The 25,848-nt window shown below is 40.0% G+C and overlaps 1 protein-coding gene across 2 annotated transcripts in view; it reads right to left on the bottom strand.

The window, feature by feature from the left end:
• COPA (coatomer protein complex subunit alpha) overlaps window positions 1-25,848 on the bottom strand; it is a 49,115-nt gene that overhangs the window by 6,265 nt on the left and 17,002 nt on the right. Inside the window, exons 7-23 of one of the 2 annotated variants that reach the window (XM_001928707.6) lie at window positions 24,139-24,248; window positions 22,644-22,743; window positions 21,927-22,062; window positions 20,295-20,377; window positions 15,002-15,152; window positions 13,980-14,046; window positions 12,449-12,524; window positions 10,479-10,561; window positions 9,209-9,348; window positions 8,549-8,634; window positions 8,295-8,433; window positions 4,188-4,350; window positions 3,944-4,090; window positions 2,482-2,671; window positions 2,267-2,362; window positions 812-900; window positions 496-619 (exon numbers count right to left, since the gene is read on the bottom strand). In XM_001928707.6, the coding sequence (XP_001928742.1) occupies window positions 496-619; window positions 812-900; window positions 2,267-2,362; window positions 2,482-2,671; window positions 3,944-4,090; window positions 4,188-4,350; window positions 8,295-8,433; window positions 8,549-8,634; window positions 9,209-9,348; window positions 10,479-10,561; window positions 12,449-12,524; window positions 13,980-14,046; window positions 15,002-15,152; window positions 20,295-20,377; window positions 21,927-22,062; window positions 22,644-22,743; window positions 24,139-24,248 (1,980 nt within the window). Of the gene's footprint in view, window positions 1-495; window positions 620-811; window positions 901-2,266; window positions 2,363-2,481; window positions 2,672-3,943; window positions 4,091-4,187; window positions 4,351-8,294; window positions 8,461-8,548; window positions 8,635-9,208; window positions 9,349-10,478; window positions 10,562-12,448; window positions 12,525-13,979; window positions 14,047-15,001; window positions 15,153-20,294; window positions 20,378-21,926; window positions 22,063-22,643; window positions 22,744-24,138; window positions 24,249-25,848 lie in introns of both variants that reach the window. The other variant, XM_001928697.6, reaches the window with a different exon arrangement.

Genomic DNA, 25,848 nt, shown 5'->3' with positions numbered 1-25,848 from the left:
CACAAAATGCCAAAGGGTCTATTTAGGTTCTTAGTTGGGAGAAATGAACTAGGAGACATATCCAAGAAAACAGGAGGAGCTTAAGGGTAGGAGTGGTAGCAAGTATACTGACAGGACAGAATTTGAGGTAGCTGAGACTGTTCCTTAGGGTTATAAGTCAGGACTGATAAAATACAGAATGGAGCCATATGACTACATGCATGATAAAACCTAAGAAAATACACCACAATGTTAACAGTGGTTGTTAGAGGCATGGAATAAGAGACATCTTTCTTTTTTTCTCTCCTATTTTCCACATTTTAATGATCTCATAATGCTTTTATTTAGTTTTTAAAAGACTGGAACATAATTCTGATTGGCATTTCAGTGCTCCATGCGGTGTCACAGAGAAAAAAGGACAGACGAAAAGAACAGAAGAACTAATGGTACTCTCTAGGACAGGTTTTCACAAAACAAGCACACAAAAAAAATGCTACAGGAGAAGTGGGCACTTACCCTTGCTGGCAATGGAGCCTTCAAAGAACCCTTTAGACACAGTCAGTAAGGGCCAGTTGGTGTCCAGCGGCATGATTGGTGCAGGTGGCTGAAGCAGCTTGGCATTAGGATCAATGTCCGGGATCTGAAAGGTAGAAGATTAAAAGCAAACAGCTCTAAGGAATCATGGAGGGAAGGTTATGGAGGTTCCTTTGATCTCATTTGTTTCTTTGCCTATCCTGGTAATGGGTGGGAGAGTGACATCTGTAGGGGTTTAAATGGGTCCCAAGACCTCAGAGTTAATCCTGTAATCAGAGATGCTCATGTAAAGACTCACTGTCTCCTTCTCTGGGTCAAATGTCTCTTTCAGGTTTTCAGCTTCTTCATCTAAGCCATGAGTTGCAGCTGTGAGATAGGCCAGTGACTCTGTGGAGAAAACAGACCTTGTGGTATGGGTACATTTCCAAGTGAATACTGAGGTCCTGATGTCTGCCTCCAGGTACTCAAGTCCTTGCGTGACCCCTTCCCTGAGGTGTGGGCTGGACTTAATGACTGCCTCTAATGAACAGTATGTGGGAGAAGTGAGGGAATGTCATTTCTGAGATTAGGATACAAAGACTGCAGCTTCCATCCTGGGTGCCCTCACTTGCTCTAAGGGAAGCCAGATGCCATACTCTAAACTGCTCTAAGGAAAAGTCTACGTAGCAGAAAACTGATGTCTCTCAGCCAACAGCCAGTAAGGACTCAAGGACTAACCACAGCCACATAGTTAATGTAGGAGTGGATCCAACTCCACTTAAACCCTGAGATATCTACAGCCTTGGCCAACACCTTGATTGCAGCCTTAGGAGAGACACTGAGCCAGAGGCGCGCAGCTAAATCATGCTGCAAACTGAGATAATCAATGTCTGCTATTTGAAACTACCAAGTTTTGGGTATTTGTTATACAGCAACAAATAACTGAAACAACTGCTTATTCTTAATATCTATCAGCAATGTTAGCAAGAACTTTGGACTCATCCCTGACTCTTCTCTTTCACATCCCACAACCACCATCCCAACAAATTATGTTGGTTCTACCTTTAAAATATATGTCGAATCTGACCATTGTACACCTGTTCACTGCTAGCACCTTAGTCCAAACCACATCTTTCACTTTTTATTCCCTACTGCATCTCAAGTGCTAGTATAATGCTTGGTATACAGTGGGTGCTCAAAAAAAGGTCCCTTGGAGCTCCCACTCTGGTGCTATGGGTTAAGAATCCAACTGTAGCAGCTTGGTCCACTGTGAAGGAGCGAGTTCAATCCCAGGCACAGTGCAGTAGGTTAAAAGAATCTGGTGTTGCTGCAGCTGTGGCTCAGATTCAGTTCTTCACCTGGGAACTTCCATATGCTGTGAGTGTAGCCATAAAATAAGATTAAAAAATTTTTTCTAAAGTCCCTTAAATATAAAATAAGTAAATAAAAGTGAGAAACGTCCAGACTTGAAGTAAAAGGATAAAATTCTAATGGCATTCAACCAACTACATTTACTATGGTATTTGCTCCAGGAACTTTTAAACCTCTTTGCCCCATGATATTATCTATTTTCTTAAGAGTGCCCAGACACACTGTATTTTCTGGCTGTCCCTCCATTTGGCTTTGAACAAAGTTTTCTGAGCATGGTAGAAGCATGCTGTCTCTTCTGAAAAAATGATATGAAGGGAAACCCCTCACCACTATACATGAATAACTCATCATGAAGAGAAAATACTTCTTAAGATCCCAAAGGAAGTGAGTCCTGCATACTTACTCTGCCCACAGTTTTTCAGGATCCGCACTCGCTCTGACACATCTCCTAGGTAGAGGGCATTCTGATAATGACCACTCATGTCCTTTCGGATCTCAGCTGCACCAAGTCAATAAGAGACACCGAATTAGGCCTTCCCTTAAGTTCTCTCCTGCCTCTATTTGCCTTCCTCCTTCCCCCAAGGACCTCTCTTCCCATCCTAGTTTCTGGGATCTCACCAATCTTCATCATCTTTCGAAGTTTCTCTAGGTTGCCAGTGATAAGGTATAAGAAGGATAGTTTGTCAAAGTTTTTGGTGCGCTGATAACACATTTCCACAATCTGGTGGTTCCCCTGTAGTAAGGCCACTTCTCCCAGCTTTTCCCAGCAGTTCTTGTCATCCAGTGCTTTGGCTGCTTCCAGAGCAATCTAAAGAATCCCCCAGGATCAGAGGTAACAGGTTGGAGGTTACTGTGACTCAAAACCAAGGACTACAGTCAAAATGTCTGTCTCCAGATAAATTTCCCTAGGACCTCCTTTTTTTTTTGCTTTTTAGTGCCACACTAGTGGCACATGGAAATTTCCAGGTTAGGGGTCAAATTGGAGTTGTAGCTTCCAGCCTATGCCACAGCCACAGCAATACCAGATTCAAGCCACATCTGTGACCTACACCACAGCTCATGGCAATGTCGGATCCCTAACCCACTGAGCGAAACCAGGGATAGAACTTGTGACCTCGTGGATACTAGTTGGGTTCATTACCACTGAGCCACAGTGAGAACTCCCACCCAAGGAACTCTTTATATTTGCACTACTCCTAGCTTTACTTTCAGTCTAATTCTATTGAAAATTCCATTAACAAACAGAATCCCTTTGGATCCAGGGATAGAAGAATCACATCACTTTATCCTCCTTCTCAGAAACTTACAACAAAGTCATCTTCTAGCAGTTGCTGATGCCATAGAGGTAATTCTTGCTTAGCTACCATATTTCCTATTTTTTAGGTTTGCAGACCCACTGGGGCTCCTTAGAAGAAATAACAAAAGCGAGAAGTTCGGCACTGGAAAGTCAATTTTCCTAAGAATTCTCCCCATTTAAAAATAAAAACAATGCCTGTAGACTCTAGGCCTCAACATTTAATAAATACTCCTTCATCTAAGCAGCCAGTTGGCAGATTTTTTTCAAATTCCTTGCTCTCTTTCTTGTGTTCTGAAAGTTACCGAATTCAGACTAACTCAAAATGACAACAGTAGAAATGTTGTGGCAGAAGCAGAGATGGGCAAATAGCAATAAGAAGAATCTAACAACTAAAACATCTTAAATTTCAGAGTTCCTGTCATGGCTCATCAGTTAACAAACCTGACTAGCATCCAAGAGGATGCGGGTTTGATCCCTGGCCTTGCTCAGTGGGTTAAGGATCCGACATTGCCGTCAGCTGTGGTGTAGGTAGCAGACGCGGCTCAGTTCCTGCATTGCTGTGGCTGTGGTGTAGGCCAGTGGCTACAGCTCCAACTGGACCCCTAGCCTGGGAACATCCATATGCAGTAGGTGTGGACCTATAAAGACAAAAACAAAAACAAAAACCTTAAATTTCATTATACTGGCCAAAGAAGCAAGCCCAGAATAATGTCTTCCCCATGCTACCCTAACCCTCTCACCTTCTCTATAATGCTACAGGGCTTATAACCACACTTCTCTCACCTCAATGTTTCCACACTCCAGCGCCAGACTAAAGCGAGTTTTCTCATCCTTCACGAAATGCAGTGCCACTTCAGGGTATCCCTTCTTCTGGAGATAAGCAATGATAGACTGGCCTACTAGTTTGGCATTCCTCACCATGTGCAGTACCTAGACGTTTGGGGTGGGGCAGGAAACAGAGATCACTTATAGGAAAAAAGGAATGCTGCCCCTCTCAATACTCCTAGTAGGCTTCCTTGTTTCATACCTCATCGTATTTTCTGTTGATCAGGGCCAGCTTGAACTTGAACTCAGTAGGATCAATGGTGAGCACCCGAGGACGACATTCCCTGTCTAGGCAATATACATTGTTGCCCTTCACCCGTGTGACATAGATAGGTAAATCCAGCGTTCGGATGATCCCGTAGTCCCTAAGAATTAGAGGTAGAGAGCATAACTTTTAGCAAGTGAGGTGGTAAATCCAGCCTGTAAAGAAATGAAACAAGCCTAAAGTTCCCACTGTGGCTCAGTGGGTTAAGAATCCAACTAGCATCAGTGACGATGTGGGTTTGATCCCTGGCCTCACTCAGTAGATTAAAGGATCCTGCCTTGCTGTGGTTGTGGCGTAGGCCAGCAGCTGCAGCTCTGATTCAACACCTAGCCTGGGAACTTTCATATGTCACACGTGCAGCCCTAAACAGAAAGAAAAAAAAAAAGAAATGAAGTGAGCCTAGGTCACAGCCTTTGATCGTCTCAGTACCCTTCTGTCATGTACCCTTTGAACAATGATGGGAAGTGATTCAAAAAAGAAGAGAGCTAAATGACAAATTTACTTATTTTCTCGTATCAAGTGGGAAAAAATGGGGCAGATGGTATGATATTTCTTTATAAGCTAGTACTCTAGGATCTAACATAGTTATCAGAACTGGACCATAAAGTTAAATCTTAAGTTCTGCTATATAATCACTAGGTTACTACGAACAGTTAAATCCCTCCTCATAAGCTACAACTGAAAATGGAAGAAAGGGAGATGTGAAAACTTCTGACATACAACGAAATGATGCAAAGCACATAATATTTTAAGCCGAATGAAAATTAAAAGTTTATAAATTAAAACTTATGGATATAGCTAACACAATATTTGATGGATAATTTATAGCATTAAATGCATATACTATATGAGAAAAAATGCTGAAAATTAATGAGTGCTATATGCTTAATGTTAGGGAAAATACTAAAAATAAGCATCCATCTCAAAAATTTTATTATTCTTAAAAGTTCTAACAAAGAATGTACTTACAAGGAAATAACAAAGCCAAGAGTAGAAGTTAAGAAATAGAAAACAAAAATACCATAGAGAAGTTCAATAAGGGCAAAAGCTGGGTAGAACTGATAAACCTCTCATGAGACTAATTAGGAAACAGAAAATGGCAATAATAGGAATGAAAAAGGGGATATCACTTCAGATCCTGCAGAATGAGGATGAGCATAATTTTTTAAATGACCAAATTCCCAGAAAAGTAAAATTTACCAAAATTGACTAAAAGGAAATACATAGAAAGCCCCTACAGTCCCAGAATTATTACATAAAATTCTTTGAATCAGATTTTTAAATCCTCCTATAAGCCCCAGGACTGGATGGCTCCACTGGCAAATTTTTCCTAAAATTCAAGAAAGAATTAATTCCAATCTTAAATGAACTCACTGAGAGAACAGAAGAATAAAGTATATTATTTTGGTTATTTTATGAAATTAGCACAACCTTGGTACCAAAACCTGACAAGGACAGAAAGAGAAGGGGAAATGATAGGCCAACCTCAATTACATACATACACAGATGCAATATTCTAATCGAAATATAAGCAAACTGAAACTAGCAATATTTAAACAGGGTAAAACATCATGACCAAATTAGATTTCTATCAGGAATACAATATTGGTCTAACATTTTAAAAAATCAATTTAATTCACTATATTAATCAACAAAAGGATAAAAACAGCATGACCACCTCAACATATGCAGAAAAGGTGTCTAAGAAAATTCAATATTCATTCAAGGTACAGCAAAGAAATTCCTCAATAGATAAAGGATATCTATAAAAAAATCTATAGCAAGCTTATTACCCAAGGACAATGCACTTGAAAGTTCACTCTATAAACTGGGCACAAGACAAGAAAGTCCGCCATCATATGTTTATTCAACACTGTGCTAGAGATCCTGGTCAGTGCAGTAAAACAAGAAAAATATATAAAAGGATAAGTACTAGAAAGGAAAAGCAAAACTGTCATTACTTACAGATGCTATGAGCATCCATAAAGAAAATCCAAAAGAAAATATAAATAAACAGAATCAATGAGATTCTGGCAAGTCTCTGAAATAAGATCAACTTAAAACTTAACTGTATGTCTAAATATCAACCAAAATTAGAAAATTAAATTTTTAAATGAATATGATGTATTTACATATAGCTTTAAAAACTATCAAGTGCCTAAGAATAAATCTAACCAAAGAAAATGCAAAATCTCTATGGAGAAAATTATAAAACTTTATTGAAAGATGTTCCAGAAGCTTTAAATAAATGAAAAGCTACTACACCACGTTCACAAATTAGGAAACTTAATATTGTAAAAATGACAAATTATACCCCAAAACACATACAGATTCAATACAATCCCAACTGAAATCATAATAGAGTTTTATGGGTTTTTTTGCATGGAATTTCACAAGCTGATTCTAAAATTTATAATTCTTACAAAATAAAAAATTACTTGAAAATTTACCTTTCAAGGCAAAATTACTTTGAAGAGTGGGAAAAATTTGTGGATCTGCCTTACCACATTATAAAGACAAACCAAAATACTAAGTGTAGAATTTGATCAGAGATAGACAAAAGACCACAGAAAACAGATCTTTGCATTTTTGTAAACATGACTTTTACATCACAAAGATAGCTCTGTAGAACTACGGGGAAAGGCTGGTTTTTTCAATAAATGATGCTGCCCTTGAGGGAAAAGTAAAGCTGAGCCCACTATACCTCACACTATACACAAAAATCAACTTCAGGTAGATTACAGACCTAGATATAAAGGCAGAACTATAAAGTTTCTACAAGAGAACACGAAAGAATGCATTTACGAACTTGAAGTGAATAAAGATTTCTCAAATAGGACACAAAACTCAATGTCCTTAAAAGATAAGATTTATAAACTCAACTACATCAAATTAAGAACTTTTGTTCATTAAAGGATAGCAAAAGAGAATCAAAAGACATGCTATAGAATGGGAAGAGAGAGTAATATTTGCAATACATAGCCTTGACAAAGGACTGATATTCAAGTATATCAAGAATTCTTGTAATAAAAGAGTAAGTCATTTTTAAAAAAGGATAAAAAACTTAGAATTCATAGAAGAAGAAATTCTGATGGATGGCTAAATAAAAAGTTACCCAATCTCCTTGGAAATCAGAGAACAGCAAAGTAAAATTACAAGGTACTTCACGCATCTATCTGACAAAAATAAGTCTGACAAAGGCAGGTGCTGGCTAGGGTGACAAGCAAGGAAACTTCTACATAATGCTGGTGGGCATGCAAATTGATAAAACCACTCTTTCACATTACCCAGCAAAGGTGAAGATAAGAATGCTCGATGACCCAGCAATTCTGCTCTGGGGAGATACCACAGAGAAATGTATTTGCACATGGACCAGAATACATGTAAAAGAATGTTTAAAAGAACATCATTCATAACAACCAAATCACCCAAGTATCCCTGTAGATCAGAACGGATAAACTGTGGTATATATACATATAAGAGTATTACACAACAGTGGAAATAAGTAAGTTAGAGGTACAACATGGATGAATCTTACAAACAATACATTGAACAAAATAAGCAAAACATGAAATAATATATTCAGCATGATTTAATTTACATGACGTTCAAAACTAGAAAAAATTAAATCATAACTTTAAGACATACACGGTGTGGTAAAATTGCAAAGAAAAACAAGGAAGAAATTATCCTAAAAGTTGGAAAAAATGTAATCTTTGTGTGGGGAATCAGCAGGGACCACATGGCAAAGGGCTTCTGGGCTGTCAGGAATGTTCTATTTCTTGGCTTGGGCGGTAGTTACCACAGATGTTCACTATACAATTATTTGCTATTCCATATATTTATAATCTATGTAATTTTCTATATTTGTGTCATCTTTTACAATTTTGAAAGAGTTGAAAAAAGAATGTCTAGCATGTATATGCCAGACAAAGCTTTTCCACGAAGACAGTTCAAGGAGGACTTCAGTTATATCTCCTGAGACAGGAAAGTGATTTCAAGAAGCCACTTTCTCCCATTCTGTATCTCAGATAATTCACTTACCCAGTGGTGACAGCATATTTGATGTGGTTGCTTGTGGTATAGATAAATACCCCACTCTCATCCCAGGCCCCACTCTTGACACGAATGTTCTCATGAATGTTACACAGAGCCTCCAGTTTGCGGTTACAGATCACAATGGCTGTAAGAGGCAAAGGACATGAGTGCTCTGCTGGACAGGGAGAGTGAAGCAGACTGGCAGGGATGGGGAGGGAGGGACTGGTCTTTGAATCAGGGTGGATATAATGAAGACTCACCATGTTTGGCCAGTAGTGCTACATGGGACATGTCTGCTGACCAGATAACATATTTCACCTTGGAAATCTTCACAGACGCCAGAGTCCTGGGATAGAGGAAGAAGGGCATATAAACGTACATGAGTGGACCTGACTCCCTTGTTCCAGGTTATGACCAACCTGCTTTTCATCTCCAAATTGATATAAACCCCAATTTCTTAATATAATACTAAATAAACATTTTGTTTTATAGCTTGGTGACATAAACATTTTGGCTCACACTGTATACTTCCCATTCTTCAACTTCCTACCCCTCATTCTGATGTATTATTAAGGGAATTGTGTATGTCTGCTTTTACCACTGGACTGTTAAGCTCCCTTAAGTATAGGAATTATGTTATTCTTTTCTGTTTCCCTATCATTCTAAGTCCCAAGAGCATTCTTTCTTCAGATAAATGCTCTAAAAACAAATAAACAAGCCCCTCACTGTAATGCTAGTGTGTATGTACAGGATGGAATGATCACAGAGGAAAAAAAGTGGCTAGAGAGAGACTTGGAGCGATAGCACAAGAAGTGGCCAAGCCACGAGGCAAACTCACTTGGGGAAAAAAAAATTCCTACTAAAGATGTCCACTCTCCCCCACTATATGCCTGTCTACATAGGGGCATCTGACATGTTACCGCTTCTGTTGCACATCAAAGAGTGTGATTGATTCTGCGTCCCGAAGCAGGAGATTGCCTGTGCCAGCATAAAAGATCTCATCACAGTTGGGCACCTGTACCTTCTTGGTGATCTCATTCTTCAGATTCTTGATCAGAAGCTGAAATGAGTATAAAAGGTGGGGTTAAGAGAAGTATGTGTCTGTAGATGACGACAGCTGACAATATCTCTCAGCAATTGCTCCTCAGCTTCCACAAACAAAGTTTTTCTTTTCTTTCTGTCCAGGCCAATCACTACTCTATGTAGACCACTCTAAATAAGATCCTCTCCAAGGTTCTTGATAGCTTTTTTTTTTTTCAATTGAAATATATGACAAGTCCAACAAAGTATGAATTTTTCAAACAACCAGAGAGAGAAAACAGCACTTTCGAGGCTTAATTTTTTTTTTTTTTTTTTGTCTTTTAGGGCCGTAACCCATGGCATATAGAAGTTTCCAGGCTAGGGGTTGAATCAGAGCTGTAGCTGTTGGCCCACGCCACAGCCTCAGCAACTTGGGATCCAAGCAGCATCTGCAACCTACACCACAGCTCACAGCAACGCTGAATCCTTAAGTCCTTGAGCAAGGCCAGGGATCAAACTTGTGTCCTCATGGATACTATCAGATTTGTTTCCGCTGAACCACGATAGGAACTACTCTGCTTATCTTTTTTTACATTACATTTTAAGCAGCAGGATAAAGAAGAGGAGCTATTCCTTATCCAGCCCACCTATTTCATATTTGATGTTTTTTGGCTCCTATGTTGTAAAGAGTGACTTGAGTTTGGTTCTTAAGAGCCAGAGCCACAAGCCATCATCCACCCAATCAATTTTAAGGTCTTTTTCTCCTAAGGAGTTTAGGGTGGGGCTAAAAATAAAGAAACCAACATGCGAGGATCACAGCTGCCCAGGTGAGAGTAAGGAAGAGAAATGCTTTTTTAGGGCCACACCTGCAGCACATAGAGGTTCCCAGGCTAGGGGTCTAATTGGAGCTACAGCTGCCAGCCTACACCACAGCCACAGCAACTTGGGATCTGAGCAACCTCTGTAACCCACACCACAGCTCACGGCAATGCTGGATCCTTGACCCACTAAGCGAGGCCAGGGATCGAACCCACAACCTTATGGTTCCTAGTTGGATTTCCACTGTGCCATGACAGAAACTCCAGAGAAATGCTCTTTATTCTACAATTCATAACAAAGACCACTGCCACAGCACTCCCCAAATTAATATCCCTTTTAGTCTTAACTCACCGAATGCATCCGATCTAAGACGGCAAACCGATTTCGAGCAACCCAAACAGCTGTCAGGCCTGAGGATCGTTTCCCTTCAGGAGCTGAGAAGAACAAAACCAAAGGGCAGGAGCATGTGGTAAGCTACTGGCAGGTGACAGAGTCAGGTGCCATGAAGCTGCCAGTCTTGCTGGCTGCCATGTTGGCTTTGCCAGTTCAGCTGCTTCCTAACTAATTCAGCCGTAACCTGAGGCTATTGTCAGTGACTTTTCCCCACCAGTCCCCTCCAAACTCCAACCTCCACCCCTGCCAAGCCTCTGTTCTCTAGGCCAAGTGACTGCATTTCAGCCAATACCATACACTGGCAGAAGAACCGCCCATCTTGGGAGACAGCACACTCCATCAAGCTAACGAGCAGGGCCTCGCTGGCCAAGCTGAGGCACAAAGCAAGCAGCCTGTGAGTGTCTAGGACATCCTATCTCAGCAAGCTGGAGTAGAGACAGAGCCCCCTCCCCAGGACGCAGCTGCTCTGCTGCTTTTAACATGCAAATGCAGACCTCCAAGTAGAGCAGGGTGGGGCAGAGCACTCCCAACTAAATCTGGGCAGCTCTACGCTAGGCAGTATTCAGCACCAAGCTGTTGCTCCATAAATGTCAATCAATCATTCTTAATACCAGGAAGAAAGTTACAAAATGTTTCTTAGTTCCCAAGCATTTCACTGGTTGATTAGAATTCTGAATGGGCACTCCACACTCTGGGAAACTTCAAAGGGGATACACAGAAGGATGAAGCAGAATACTCTTTTTATCTATTAGTATCAACAGGAAACTGGACAGAACGTGCTGGCCAGCCTTGCTCTATACTTCTCTGACAAACAGGAGTGTCAGGCAATTTACAAAATTATTATCACAATCAACACTCCCGTTTTTCAGGGCCCAGAGAACAACCCTAGACAAACTTTAGCTCTTTTGTTTCCTCAATGCTCCCTCATCACTGGGCTATATCTTTTTCCTTACTAATTATTATCTTCCTCAAAAGATGGAGAAAATAAAATTGGTAATAAAACAAGACAAAGGTATTTTAGAGTCTATTAACTATAAATAGATAGGGAAAAGATGCAAGGGGGTGGATAAGCCAGAAATGGCTCAACTGATTAATTTATAGAGGAGACTTTGATTTATGGATACCAAAGACACAAAGGTTTACTCTTTTTGCAATGATCACACTTAAAAAGAGTGATCGTATTAGCAGCAATAATGAAACAATGGCACCCACAATAAGGTCAGAGCTAGCAAAATATTCCTCAGAATCTGCTGATGAGGTATAAAATATCATGAAAATATGCTAGTAAGCATGGGGACCTGAGGAATAAACCTCTAACCTACAAATCAACTAGAGAAAGTAAACTGAAAGGAGCATAAGCGAGATTCAATTCTATTCTGAGAATGTTTTGTCAGCAAGTTCTAATAGTAAGGACATTAACAGGGGATGGTGGTGATGAAAGAGGTAGGCAGGAGTCTCAGCTGGATCCTGGGATCCCTGGTGGGGTGTGGGGCTGTTAACAGCCTCATCTTTCTGACATGCAAAAGGAAGCAAATCGAATCTGGATATGGATGGGAGAGCATAAATCCCTAGTCCCAAGATGAGACATTGCAAGATTGGAACCACATTTTTAAATAAATGAAACTACCAGGGTGAAAGTCATATCAGCTGACAATAAACTAAGATAACATGCTGTGCTGAAAGAGAAAATGGAGAGTTTCTAATAACCAAATTATAAAATATATATATCTAGCTGGAGTAATAAAATGGAGGAGGAACATGAATATTTCACACTATGGTCGCCTCTGATGCAATTGTCAGCGGCACCTGCCAACAGACATGAGTGATGTGGCCATGGCCTGGGGATGGAATGTGAAAACTTGAAGAGGAGCAATGATTTGGGTGAGGAGGGCTAGGAGCAGAGTTGGGAAGACAAAGATAATGCCTACCATCAGGATTCTGGGAGTCAGCATCCTTGGGGATGGTATACAAGTCATAGGTACTATTCTCTAAATTGCTGGCTCTCTGTAAAGGAAAGGCAAAATGACATTGTTAGTAAGAGCACCCAAGGTACCACTTTATTCTGACACAGAAAACAGCACCATTATACAGAAAGCAACTTGAACTATACTTCTCTGATTCTTCACTCAGAGGGCAAGCGAATGTTTCTATAGCTAAAAATTACTGGACTCACTGCCAAAGAATTCAGCATTCATGTCATTTTATTTTTCTTTTATCTTCCAAAGATAGAGATATCTTTTGAAGGAAAGCAAGGATTACTCACTTTTCCACAAATTAACAGACTAAGACCCCAATATTTCCAGTGCCACACCTGAGTATATTCATCAACTTTAAAGTCTGTTTGAAGGGAATAAAAGACATCAAAGAAAAGACATTAAAGAAAACTGCCAGAAGGAAAATTCGGGACTGTTAGATATTGAAGAAGGACTATGATCAGACACTGAAAGTCATATGGGGAAAGACAGGTTTTCATTCTTTCCATCTGGCAACCAGGGTGCTAAAATTAGAATGTCTTTTTTTTTTTTTTTTTGGCTTTTTACAGCTGCACCTGCAGCATTGGAGGTTCCCAGGCTAGGGGTCGAATTGTAGCTACAGTTGCTGGCCTATGCCACAGCCACGTAGGATCTGAGCCACATCTGCGACCTACACTAGCTCATGGCAATGCCAGATCCTTAACCCACTGAGCGAGGCCAGGGATTGAACCTGAAACCTCATGGTTACAAGTTGGATTCATTTCTGTTGCACCACAACAGGAACTCCAGAATGTCATTTCCTTTTTTAAAAAAAATTGTATAGCAAGAAAATGAGGAGGGCTACTGGATGACTCTGAAGACAACCCCTCTCAAAATCAGCTCTACTATTTTCACCCAGATGGAGGGATCAAAGATAAGCATCTCCTCTGCATAGGATATAGTCTCAAACACTCTTTCAAATTACCTTCAGTGATTTGGGTAATTCACCTTTTTTTTTTTTGCTTTTTAGGGTGGCACCTGCTGCAGCATACAGAGGTTCCCAGGCTAGGGGTCCAATCAGAGATACAGCTGCTGGCCTACACCACAGCCACAGCAACGTGGGATCCCAGCTGCATCTGTGACCTACACCACAGCTCATGGCAACTGGATCCTTAACCCACTGAGCAAGGCCAGGGATTGAACCCACAACCTCATGGTTCCTGGTCAGATTCGTTTCCACTGTGCCATGACAAGAACTCCTTGATATTTATTTATCAAGATGAATATCTTGATGCTTCATTAAGTTCAGAAGTTGTTAGCCTTATAAAAGATAAGTACACAAACCCTTAACATATTTATGACAAAAGCCTACCTGATTTGGGCCTGTTTACTGTTTCAGCTCTCTCAAAATGACCATTAAATAATTTCTAAGAAGCCATTAGAGATCTTCTAAGGGCATGAAAAAGAGAACTACGGGAAATGAGGAAATCCTAGAAGGGTTACTTACTGTACACAGTAGGACTGCATTTTCTGCTGGATTGTATGACATATTGAACACTGGAAACTTGGAACCACTAGAGAGAGAGATTAAAAAAAAAAGAAAAATTAGGAAAGAGGCATGAGGATAGCAGGAAGAAAGGAATTACTCCTACACCTCATTTCTCCAATCTTCACATATATACTCATCACTTTTATGATCGGGAATAAAAATAAATGAATTATTTTCTTCCTCCTTTAAGGTTTATGTATTCCCCTATTTCAGCTTTAAGCAAATATTTTTTAAAAAGCAAAGCCTGGTGCAAGTCAGTTTGTATTCTACAGAAGCTATGGTTAGCACTCACTGTAGCAAGTGGACTGGCTCCTCTTGGGAACAAATTCCTACACATAACCATAGTGGACACCATAGACTATTATGATATGATTCATCTCTGGCTAGTTTCTCCTGTCCCTTGAAGTGTTAATATAAATCCATCTTTTTATTGTAGTGCTGCTAGAGCTTGGTTATCAAACCCTCATGCCAAAGTTTGCCACCATGAATGTTTCAGCATGCTGATGCAGCTGGCTTTCTAAAAGGATAGTTCTTTTTGCCAGGCACACCAGAGGTTATCATATCTTCAGAGTTAAGAGTTTCCAGAGACATACATTCTGGTTTAGAGTTCTGTGCATTTGGCTGAAAAGCAAAGAACAATTTATAAAAAAAGAGAAGCCAAATAAAGGCAAAAAGGCCTGTCACCAAGTTGGGCTATTCTCAACCAGGAAACTTTCTCTGGTTTTCAAGACACCTGGCAAACAGTGGAAGTATGATTTCTCTTCTACAGCACTCTCAACAGGGGAGCTCCCACTTATCTCATGGCCACCAAAACCCTGCCCCCCATGTTCCTGGGTTTTTTAAACTGAGCAGACTCAGCCAATGGGATTCTATCTGTGACAGAGATCCAAACGTTGTTAAAAGAACAGAGTCCAGTTTATATGTACCGTATCAAGGTAACAGAAGAGGCAGTTTGGAGGGAAGGAACAAGTCTGATTTACCTCCTCAACTGCATCACAGCTACATCTTTGGAGCTGTTGAAATCCAACTGACGTAGGAATCGGTCCTTGACATAATGCAGCATGTTGCCATGAACAGCATAGGCTGGACGTTCCCGTTCCAGTTTAAATACAATCATGCCACCATCGTGGCCTGGCCACAAGAAAAGGGAGAAAAGAATTAGCTGCAAGCAAGAAAGAAAACTGGAAACAGGAGATACACAAAGATGAGGACTGTATACGTATATTCTAAAAACAAAGTTAAGACACCTAAATGCATCCTTTATTTGCCTAAATTCTCACAATTCTCAGAATCTTTATTTAAATAAATGCCTGTAAATCCTTTGCCAATACTCACTCTATCACACTGCCACATTTGGGTAAACCCTCCTCTGCGGTCTCCCAGTGGCTTTGTACAAACCGGTCGTAGCACTTACCATCCTGCATTGTTAACAGTTTAGGTATATTACCCCAACTATACACTGAGCCCCGAAAGCAGAAATTACTAAAGTTTCCATCCTTCCCCAATTGCTACTATATAATGAACATAAAAAACATGTGCAGGAAAAATGGATGTAAGTTTAAAAAGCCTTTTTCATTCTATTTTTAAAAAATGTTTTGCTTTTCCCTACTAACCTTGTCCATCCCTCAGAAAAAATTTCTACCTTTGTCCTCCTTGTGTGTACTCCACACATAAACCAGAGCATGCCACTTCCCTACTCAACACCTTCTAATGGCTTTCTATTCATTCAGAATAAAATCCTAAATTCTAATGGCCTTTAAGGAGTTCCCGTCGTGGCGCAGTGGTTAACGAATCCGACTAGGAACCATGAGGTTGCGGGTTCGGTCCCAGCCCTTGCTCAGTGGGTTAAGGATCCGGCGTTGCCGTGAGCTGTGGTGTAGGTTGCAGACACGGCTCGGATCCCGCGCTGCTGTGGCTCTGGCGTAGGCCGGTTGCTACAGCTCTGATTGGACCCCTAGCCTGGGAACCTCCATATGCCGCGGAAGCCGCCCAAGAAATAGCAAAAAGACAAAAAATAAAAAAAATAAAAAAAAAAAAAAAAAAAAAAAACTAATGGCCTTTAAGGAAATGCACAATCTGGCTTGATCTTACCTCCTATTACTTTAGGTCCTTAGTGTGCTCCAACTGGCCACTTTTATGTACTTCAAACATGTTAAAACATCTCTCATGGTCTTTGCACTTGCTGTTCCCACTGCCAGTACATTTGTTATTCCCCTTAACTTACTTTTTTTTGCTTTTTAAGTTTGAACCCATGGCAAATGGGAGTTCCTAGGCTAGGAGTTGAATTGGACCTAGAGGTGCTGGCCTATGCCGCAGCCAAAGCAACAAGGGATCCAAGCCATGTCTGTGACCTACACCGCAGTTCACAGCAAGGCCAGATCCCTGACCCACTGAGCGAGACCAGGGATTGAACCTGCATCCCTCAAGGATACTAGTCAGATTCATTTTTGCTGCGCCACAATGGGAACTCCCCCCCCTTTACTTTCCTGAATACCCGATATAAAGTAGCAGTCCCCACACTTGTCCTTCTTTCTCCCCTTACTCTTGCATAACTCTTCTTCAAAGCAGTTTTCACCATAGATTGTTTTATATATTTATTGTTTCATGGGTCTATCTCCTTTTACCACAAATAAAAGTCCCATAGCCTTGGGCACAGAACTCTCCAGGGACTATCCCAGGCCAACTCCAGCCCCAGCCACACCATCGATATGGTCAGGGTGCACACTCCCCATCCATACAAACTCCAGCTCCAGGCAGCTTCCCAAAAACTGTCAGGAGCAAACAGTCTACACAGGGGATGCTCCCACATAAGACCACTCCTTCAAGACCAGGAGAAGTAGCTATTTCACTTAAATTCATAGAAACAAAGATTATATGTCAAATCATACATCAAAACAAGACAGAGGAATATGTTCCAAGTGAAACAACAAAATAAAACCCCGAATAAAAAAGAGATAAGTAATTTACCTAATAAAGAGTTCAAAGAAACAGTCATAAGAATGTTCACCAAACTTGGGGAGAAGAATGGAAGAATTCAGTGAGAACTTCAAAACAGACTGAGAAAATATAAGAACAAACTAATCAAAAGTGAAGGATATAACACACTATAGGTAATAAACAGCGGATTAGATGATACAGAAAGACACATTAAGTGATCTGTAAGAGAGTGGTGGAAATGACCCAATCAAAACAGCAAATGAAGAAAGATTTTTTTTTTTAATGAGGAGAGTTAGGGACTTCTGGTATAATATCAAGTATACTTTCACAGGTAAGTTCTACCAACATTTAAAAAAGAGTTAATACTTACTGTTTTCAAATTATTTCAAAAATTGAAGAAGGAACATTTCCAAACTCATTTTATGAAGACAGCATTACCTCAATACCAAAACCGAAAACACCATAAAAAAATCAAAATTAAAGGCCAATAGCCCTAATGAACAAATATGCAAAAATCCTCAACAAAATATATTAGCCAACCAAATACAACAACACATTACAAGAATCATACTATGACCAAGTACGATTTATTCCAGGGATAAAATGATGGTTTAATAACCATAAATCAATGTGATATATCACAACAACCAAACAAAGGATAAAAATTACATGATCATCTCAACAGATATAGAAAAAATATTTGACAAAATTTAACATGCATTTATGAAAAAAACTCAACAAAGTGGGTATAGAGGGAACATACCTCAACATAATAAAGATCACAGATGACAAACACACAACTAACATCAACAAACATCTACTCAATGGTAAAAAGCTGAAAGCTTTTCCTCTAAGATCAGGAGTAAGACAAGAATACCCACTCTCATCACTTTTATCCAACATACTATTGGAAGTCCTAGTACAGCCATTGGGCAAGAAAATGAAATAAAAGGCATCTACATTAGAAAGGAAGAAGTAAAACTGCCACTATTTGCAGATGACCAAGATACTATACATAGAAAATCCCAAAGATGCCACCAAAAAGCTATTAAAATAAATGAATTTAGTAAAATTATAGGAAACAAAATATTCAGAAATCTGTTGCAGTATCAGAAAAAGAAATGAAGAAAACAATCCCATTTACAACTGCATCAAAAATAATTTGAAAACCTAAATAAATTTTAACCAAGCAAGTAAAAAGACCTGTATTCTAAAAACTATAAGGCAGTGATGAAAGAAATTGAAGACGACACAAATAAATGGAAAGATATACCATGCTCATGGACTGAAAGACTCAAGATTGTTAAAATACCAATATTACTGAAAGCAACCTACAGATTCAATATAATGCCTATCAAAATACCAATGGTATTTTTCAGTGCTAGAACAAATACTCCAAAAATTTGTATGGAACCACAAAAGACACCAATAATAGAAGCAATCTTGAGAAAGAAGAACAAAACTGGAGGCATCACACCCCCAGGTTGAAAATTACATTACAAATTTATAGTAATCAAAACAAAATGAGGAGTTCCCGTCGTGATGCAGTGGTTAATGAATCTGACTAGGAACCATGAGGTTGCGGGTTCAATCCCTGGCCTTGCTCAGCTCGTTAAGGATCTGGCGTTGCCGTGAGATGTGGCGTAGGTTGCAGACGCGGCTCGGATCCCACGTTGCTGTGGCTCTGGCGTAGGCTGGAGGCTACAGCTCCGATTAGACCCCTAGCCTGGGAACCTCCATATGCCACGGGAGCGGCCCTAAAAAAGACAAAGAGACAAAAAAAAAAAAAAAAAGATATGGAAGTAACCTAAATGTCCACTGATAGATGAATGGAAAAAGACATAGCTCCACCTATACACACACTAAAATATTACTCAGCCATAAAAAGAATGAAACCTTGCCATCTGCAGCAACAGAGATGGACTCAGAGGGTATTATGCTAAGTGAAATAAGTCAGAGAAAAATAAATACTGTATGATTTCACTTATATGTGGAATCTAAAAAACAAAATAAAACAGGGAGTTCCTGTTGTGGCTCAGTGGTTAGTGAACCTGACTAGCATCCATGAAGATGCAGCTTCAATCCCTGGCCTCGCTCAGCGGGTTAAGGATCCCATGTTGCCATGAGCTGTGGTGTAGGTTACAGATGCAGCGCAGATCCCGAGTTGCTGTGGCGTAGGTTACAGATGCAGCGCAGATCCTGATTTGCTGTGGCTCTGGTGTAGGCCAGCAGCTACAGCTCTGATTCAACCCCTAGCCTGGACACTTGCATATACCACAGGTGCAGCCCTAAAAAGACCAAAAAAAAAAAAAAAAACCCAAACAAACCCAAAAAACCCAGAAACAGAAATTCTTTTTTTTTTTTTTGCTTTTTCTAGGGCCATAACGACGGCATATGGAGGTTCCCAGGCTAGGCGTCGAATCGGAGCTGTAGCCGCCGGCCTACGCCAGAGCCACAGCAACGCAGGATCTGAGCCACGTCTGCAACCTACACCACAGCTCATGGCAGTGCCGGATCCTCAACCCCCTGAGCAAGGCCAGGGATCAAACCCACAACCTCATGGTTCCTAGTCGGATTCGTTAACCACTGAGCCATGATGGTAACTGCCAGAAACAGAAATTCTTAATATTTCTGATACAGAGAACAAATGGTGGTTGCAAGAGTGGAGAGGCAGGGAGGAGGGACAGATGAAATAGGTGAATGGGATTAAGAGGTACAAACTTCCAGCTACAAAATAATTGACACGAAGCTATAATGCACGCATATGGAATATAGTCAATAACATTAATAACACTGTAAGAACTTTGTATGGTAACAGATGATAACTGGTCTTATTGCAGTGGTCACTTCATAATGTATAAAAATATCGAATCATTATGTCATATACTTGAAACTAATAAAATATTTTAAGTTAATTATAACTCAAAAAAAAAGTTCTAAAAAGTAAGGGACACTTTTATGCACTGTTAGAATACCAGCACCCAGACTAGGGCTGATATTCAGTACGTATTTTCTAAATAAACGAATGAAACTCAGCTTCTAGCTCAGTCTGAGAACTAATAACCCTAGCATTAGCCTCTAAGTCCCCTAGGAATTAGTCAAAGAGAATGGGCTTCACCATTAAAAGAACTGTGGTAGATAAAGAACCCTAAAAGAATACTATCCCAAGAAGATTAGGGAAGGGAAAAGGAAAAAAGTTTCAACTGCATGGGTTTGAGAATTCTATTTTTTCTTGCCATCTTACTATACACTCACTGGAGACAAAGCCAATAGAGAATTACTTTCAAGTCTTATAAACTTTGAGCCAAAGGAGAAAAGAGAAGAAATGGCCCTTACCTGCTGCAAAGAGGTTAAGGTTAGGGTGGGCAGCTAGAACCCAGAAACGATCATGGTCCCTGCGGAAGGTCTGAACACCAGTCCTAGGAAAGCAAAAGGTTACAAATAAAAACATCAATTTCCAAGGAATCTTCAGCCTATCATATGTAAGAGTACTGAATGGTAGACTAACAGGCTGGGATTAAAAAATTAAATCAAAAACAGTGAACTCTGGAGTTCCCTTCACGGCTCAGCAGTTAACTGAGGCTCATAGCCCTAAAGAAAAAAAAAGGAACAATGAACAGTGCATTCTAAATAAAGAGAGTCATGATAAAATCTACTAAGGAAGAGGGAACTTAAAATTAACATTATTTCGATATTATAATTTCTTTGACTCACTGTAACTTTCCACTGTACTGCTTTCATTTAACATTTCTTATTTCTGTAGCTACAGAAGAACAAACTTAAATTTAGAGGAGAAAAAGGAGTTCCTATAACGGCTCAGTGGTAATGAACCGGACTAATATCCATGAGGACATAAGTTCAATCCCTGGCCTTGCTCAGTAGGTTAAGGATCCGGTGTTGCCCTGAGCCATGGTATAGGTCACAGACTTGGCTCAGATGCCGCGTTGCTGTGCCTGTGGTATATAGGCCAGCAGCTGTAGCTCCAATTCAACCCTTAGCCTGGGAACTTCCATGTGCTGTGGGTGTGGCCCTAAAAAGACCAAAAAAAAAAAAAAAAAGGTAAAGAAAGAAAGAGGAGTGTCCGTCGTGGTGCAGAGGAAATGAATCTGACTAGGAACCATGAGGTTTCGGGTTATTCAATCCCTGGCCTTGCTCAATGGGTTGAGGATCCAGCGTTGCCTTGAGCTGTGGTGTAGGTTGCAGACACAGCTCGGATCTGGCGTTGCTGTGGCTGTGGTGTAGGCTGGCGGCTACAGCTCCAATTAGACCCCTAGCCTGGGAACCTCCATATGCCGCAGGTGCAGCCCTAAAAAGACAAAAAGACAAAAAAATATATAAAAAAAGAAAAAAGAAAGAAAGAAAAAGAACACACACAGACTTCTAATTGATAGAAAATTTGTAAACGTTGGTTAATCTCTAGGTCCCTTCAAGTTTTCATAATACATGACTTGATTTTTCAATATGTGAAGACAATGAAAAACAAAACAAGCCTTTTTTTTTTTTTTCTTTTTTCTTTTTTGGCTGCCCTGTGGCATATGGAGTAATGGGCCAGGAATCAGATCCGAGCTGCTTTTCAACCTAATCTAGTGCTGGACCAGGGATTGAACCTGAGTTCCAGCGCTCCTAAGACACTTTGGTGGAAAGTGTCTTATTTTTATTTTTATTTTTATTTTTTTTATGGCTGTACTCATGGCCTGTAGAAGTTCCTGGAACAGGGACTGAATCTGAGCCACAGCTGCAGCCTATGCCACAGCAGCAGCAACACTAGATCCTTAACCCACTGTGTCTGGCCAGGGATTGAACCCGCACCTCAGCATCAACTTTAGCTGCTGCAGAGGTAAGCCAGGTCCTTAACCCACTGTGCCACAAAGGGAACTCCAGAAGAAGTATTTTAATCTAATTCTTTAAAAGAGAGAGAAAGAAAGGGGCTTTCCCCTGGTTTGGTCACACGCCGTTGCAACCCCTTACCGCTTAGACATATCCCAGACTCGGATACTCTTGTCCTCAGAATTGCTAAGGATCAACTCTTGGCGAGGGTGGAAGACAGCACAAGATACGTTGTTGTAATGGCCCCGGCAGGTATCAACCTCCCATGCCTTTGATTCTGAACAATAAAAAAGAATTAGGTCACTGCAACTCCCTACTACTTTAAGTTTGGGATTTGGGATTATGAATCCTCTAACCAAATGCTAGGTACTACTACCAAATGCTAAGTTACCTACTTCTAATAGGGCAGTTTTCTCCATTTAAGACTCTGAATCTTTATGTATTTCATTGTTATTTCATCCTCATATCAATTTTATAACACCTCTTCTCTGTCATTTTTTTATCTCTTTTGTCTCTAGCTGCCATTAAGGAATAAACGGAAGCTTCATATGGCAGGGTTTTATCTGATTTAATCACCACTGTATCTTGAGAGGCCTAAACAATGGTTAATATAAAGTTAGGTACTCAACAAATATTTATTGAATGAATGAATTCTTACTTTTAATTATGTTTATATGCCTCAAAATCAGCATGCCATCAAAGGAGCAAACGGGAAAAGGGCAACTATCATGCCCTCAGGATTAGAATAACAACCTAAGGTAGGAAAACGGGTCACTAAGTCCAAAACACCTAACTACTTCACCTTGTTGCCAGTGGCCAATATTTTGGATATGGTGATACCGTCACTGGTTCACTCACCATTCATGCGCCAGATCTTCACTTGACGGTCATCTGCCCCAGATACAATAAGGGGCATAGTAGGGTGGAAGGCAGCCCAGTTAACTCCACGATCATGACCCTGTGGAAGGAAAAAAAATGGTTCTTCTAAACTTAAAAAATGGTTTTTTATATTTATACTCAGACAAACCAGTGGACCAGGCTAGTTGGTTTAGAAAAAATGTCTCTGACTTTTACTCTTAAAAGACTCAAGAAACTATGCTGCTCCAAGATTTGGCTATGAGAATTACCACATCAATCTACCTAATATTGTCCCCAAGTTCTCATGGGAATTCCCAAATCCTTCTACCCCCAAGTTTAGTTTTATTTGCATTTGGGATAAACTGCCTTGTTTATATCTTATTTCTCCAAATAGTTATTAACATCTCAAGAATAAAGACCCACTTTATAACTTAAGAAATTTTCAAAGTGCGGTCAAGAAACTCTTGGATGATCCCCTTTTAGTAAATCTGCAAGGTCAAAAATAATTTTCATAATAATACTAAAATGTTATTTGCCTTTTTATCTTATTCTCTCCTAAGTATAGTTTTCTAGAGGTTATATGACATGTGATTATGTTACTGTTTTAATGGCTAACGGACTGTATTCTTTACATAGTTCACATTTTAAAAAACTCTTGGTTTTAATTTCAAATATGGTAAAAACTGACAAACATATTACACATAAATAAAAACTCTTTGGGGTTCTCAATAAGGTTTGTGAGTATAAAAAAGGCCTCAGATCAGAAAGTTTAAGAACTGCTCATTTTAAGATAACTTTTACTCTATTTATAAGTTTATACTCTATATTGTAACAGAATCACAGACAAGGTAGTTTCAAATTAGCAGTGTTTTTGAGAGGTGCTGTTCTGTGATGAAAAGCATCTAGGTTTTTGGAGTCAGATAAGTTCAAAGCCCAGTTCTTACATTTACTAGATACATTTAGACCTTGGTAAACCACTTAATTGCTCTAAATCTCCATTTTTTCATCTGCAAAATGGGGTTAATACCTCCACCAGTGAATGGCTATAAATATTACACATTTAAAAAAATCTAGTGTATTTCCCTTAAGCTTTTCTATTTGCCTACAATGCATGCAAGGTACTTACACATAATTGGTTCTTTTTCTTTTCTTTTTCTTTTTTTGTTTTTATACATAGTTGGTTCTTCATAACTTTGATTAACCAACCTCCCCTCCCCCAAGAGGCCTGACAATGGACTCCATTTGGGATGGTGACAGAGCTTATGCCAGCTTTCTTCCTTTCTCCCCACTGAGTTTTTTAAGGTAACAAGACTCTCCCTCAGGTGGCACATAAGCTTCATTTCTCTGATGGCTCACCCACTATTCTGTTTTCAGTGCCTGGCACCCAATAAGCCTTGCATAGTCTTTATTGAAAGAATGAATAAATGAATGGCATATTGTCACAGTTACCCTGGAGAAGAGCCCATATTCAGTCACTGGCTATAGAGATAAGTACCTCCAGGACATGTTTCACCACTGCATCCGTAGTTCCAAACAGATCAACCCCAGTTATTCCTCTCACATCCGACTCCACTGCACCAGGGGACAAGTTTTTTTTTCTTAGACCTTTGAAGGGATAAGGAGTGGAATAAAAGATATAAACATTATGTTACCAAAAAAAGTACAGTAACAGGCATTCCCGTCGTGGCACAGTGGTAACGAATCCAACTAGGAACCATGGGGTTTCGGGTTCGATCCCTAACTTCGCTCAGTAGGTTAAGGATCTGGCATTGCTGTGAGCTATGGTGTAGGTTGCAGACATGGCTCAGATCCAGCTTTGCTGTGGCTGTGGCATAGGCTGGCAGCTACAGCTCCAATTAGACCCCTAGCATGGGAACCTCCATATGCTGCAGGTGTCACACTAAAAAGCAAAACGAACAAACAAAACGCCCCCCAAAAAACAAAAGCACAGTAACAGAAGCACAGAAAGGTACAGTGATAGACTAACATTAAGGAAAAAGAAGGAAAAAAGAAACTTAGAGAGACTAAAGGAAGACTCAAGAGCTCCTATCTATCTCTTTCTAAAATTGTTCAAGTAGTTCCCGTTGAGGCTCAGTTGAATCCAACTAGGAACCATGACGCTGTGGGTTGGATTCCTAGTCTCACTCAGTGGATTAAGGATTCAGCATTGCCGTGAGCTGCAGTGTAGGTCGCAGACTCGGCTTGGATCCAGCATGGCTGTGGCTGTAGTGTAGGCTGGCGGCTACAGCTCCGATTAGTCCCCTAGCCTAGGAACCTCCATATGTCGTGGGTGTGGACACATATGGAGAAGAGACCAAAAAAAAAAAATTTTGTTCAAAATATTGAAGTACATTCACTATGTTCTCCTTTGCTCCCTTAACAGACCCACTGCTAGGACTTCTTTCCAAAGGAGGCCAATCCAAACTTGTAACTAATTTTTCAACAAATCTCACTCAAGAGCTGTCTACTTGAGATAACGCCCATTTCCATTTTTCAGTATTCTTGAAATGTGGCCTCAAATGGTAAAAATTCAACTTCTACTTTCAACTTTATGAAATTTTTAGCAACTTTTCTTCTACCATCTCAAAAATTTATTTTAAAGTCATTTGTGGAGGCCACAGCTTAGTGTTTCTCAAACCAGAAGATTGAAGGCAACTCATGGGGAAATTCCAAAGGCATGAAGGAAATTAGACTATGAAATACAAAAGAGCTACTTGGTGGATGATATGGTAAAACTATAAATTACGCAAAAGTATACTCATATCTTTTTTTTTTTTTTTTTTGGTCATGCCCATGGCATGAGGAAGTTCCTGGGCCAGGGATCAAACCTGTGCAATGCTGGATCCTTAACCTGATGAGCCACCAGGGAACTATCTTGACTCTTGGGCAGGAGATAAAATTTTTGAAACTGCCATATCCCTTTAAGCACTTGCTTAAAAGACTGGTTATGGGGAGTTCCCAGGTGGTCTAGTGGTTAGGATTTGGCCCTTTCACCACTACGACCCAGGTTCAATCCCTGGTCTGGGAACTGAGATCCCACATCAAGCCACAGCAAACCATGGTGGGGGGGGAGACTGGCTATGAATCTGAATATATATATATATATATTTTGCCATTAAAACTTCTGCAGGCTGTAAACAAAAGAAAAAAGACATCAGAATAAGAAGGGTCCCATTTGCACAGGACTCACATTTATGGCTCAATT

Source organism: Sus scrofa, chromosome 4 (assembly GCF_000003025.6).
Source record: "Sus scrofa isolate TJ Tabasco breed Duroc chromosome 4, Sscrofa11.1, whole genome shotgun sequence".
Lineage (NCBI taxonomy): Eukaryota > Metazoa > Chordata > Mammalia > Artiodactyla > Suidae > Sus > Sus scrofa.
Note: the sequence above shows the minus strand (reverse complement) of the source record. Positions and strands in the feature narration are given on the sequence as shown.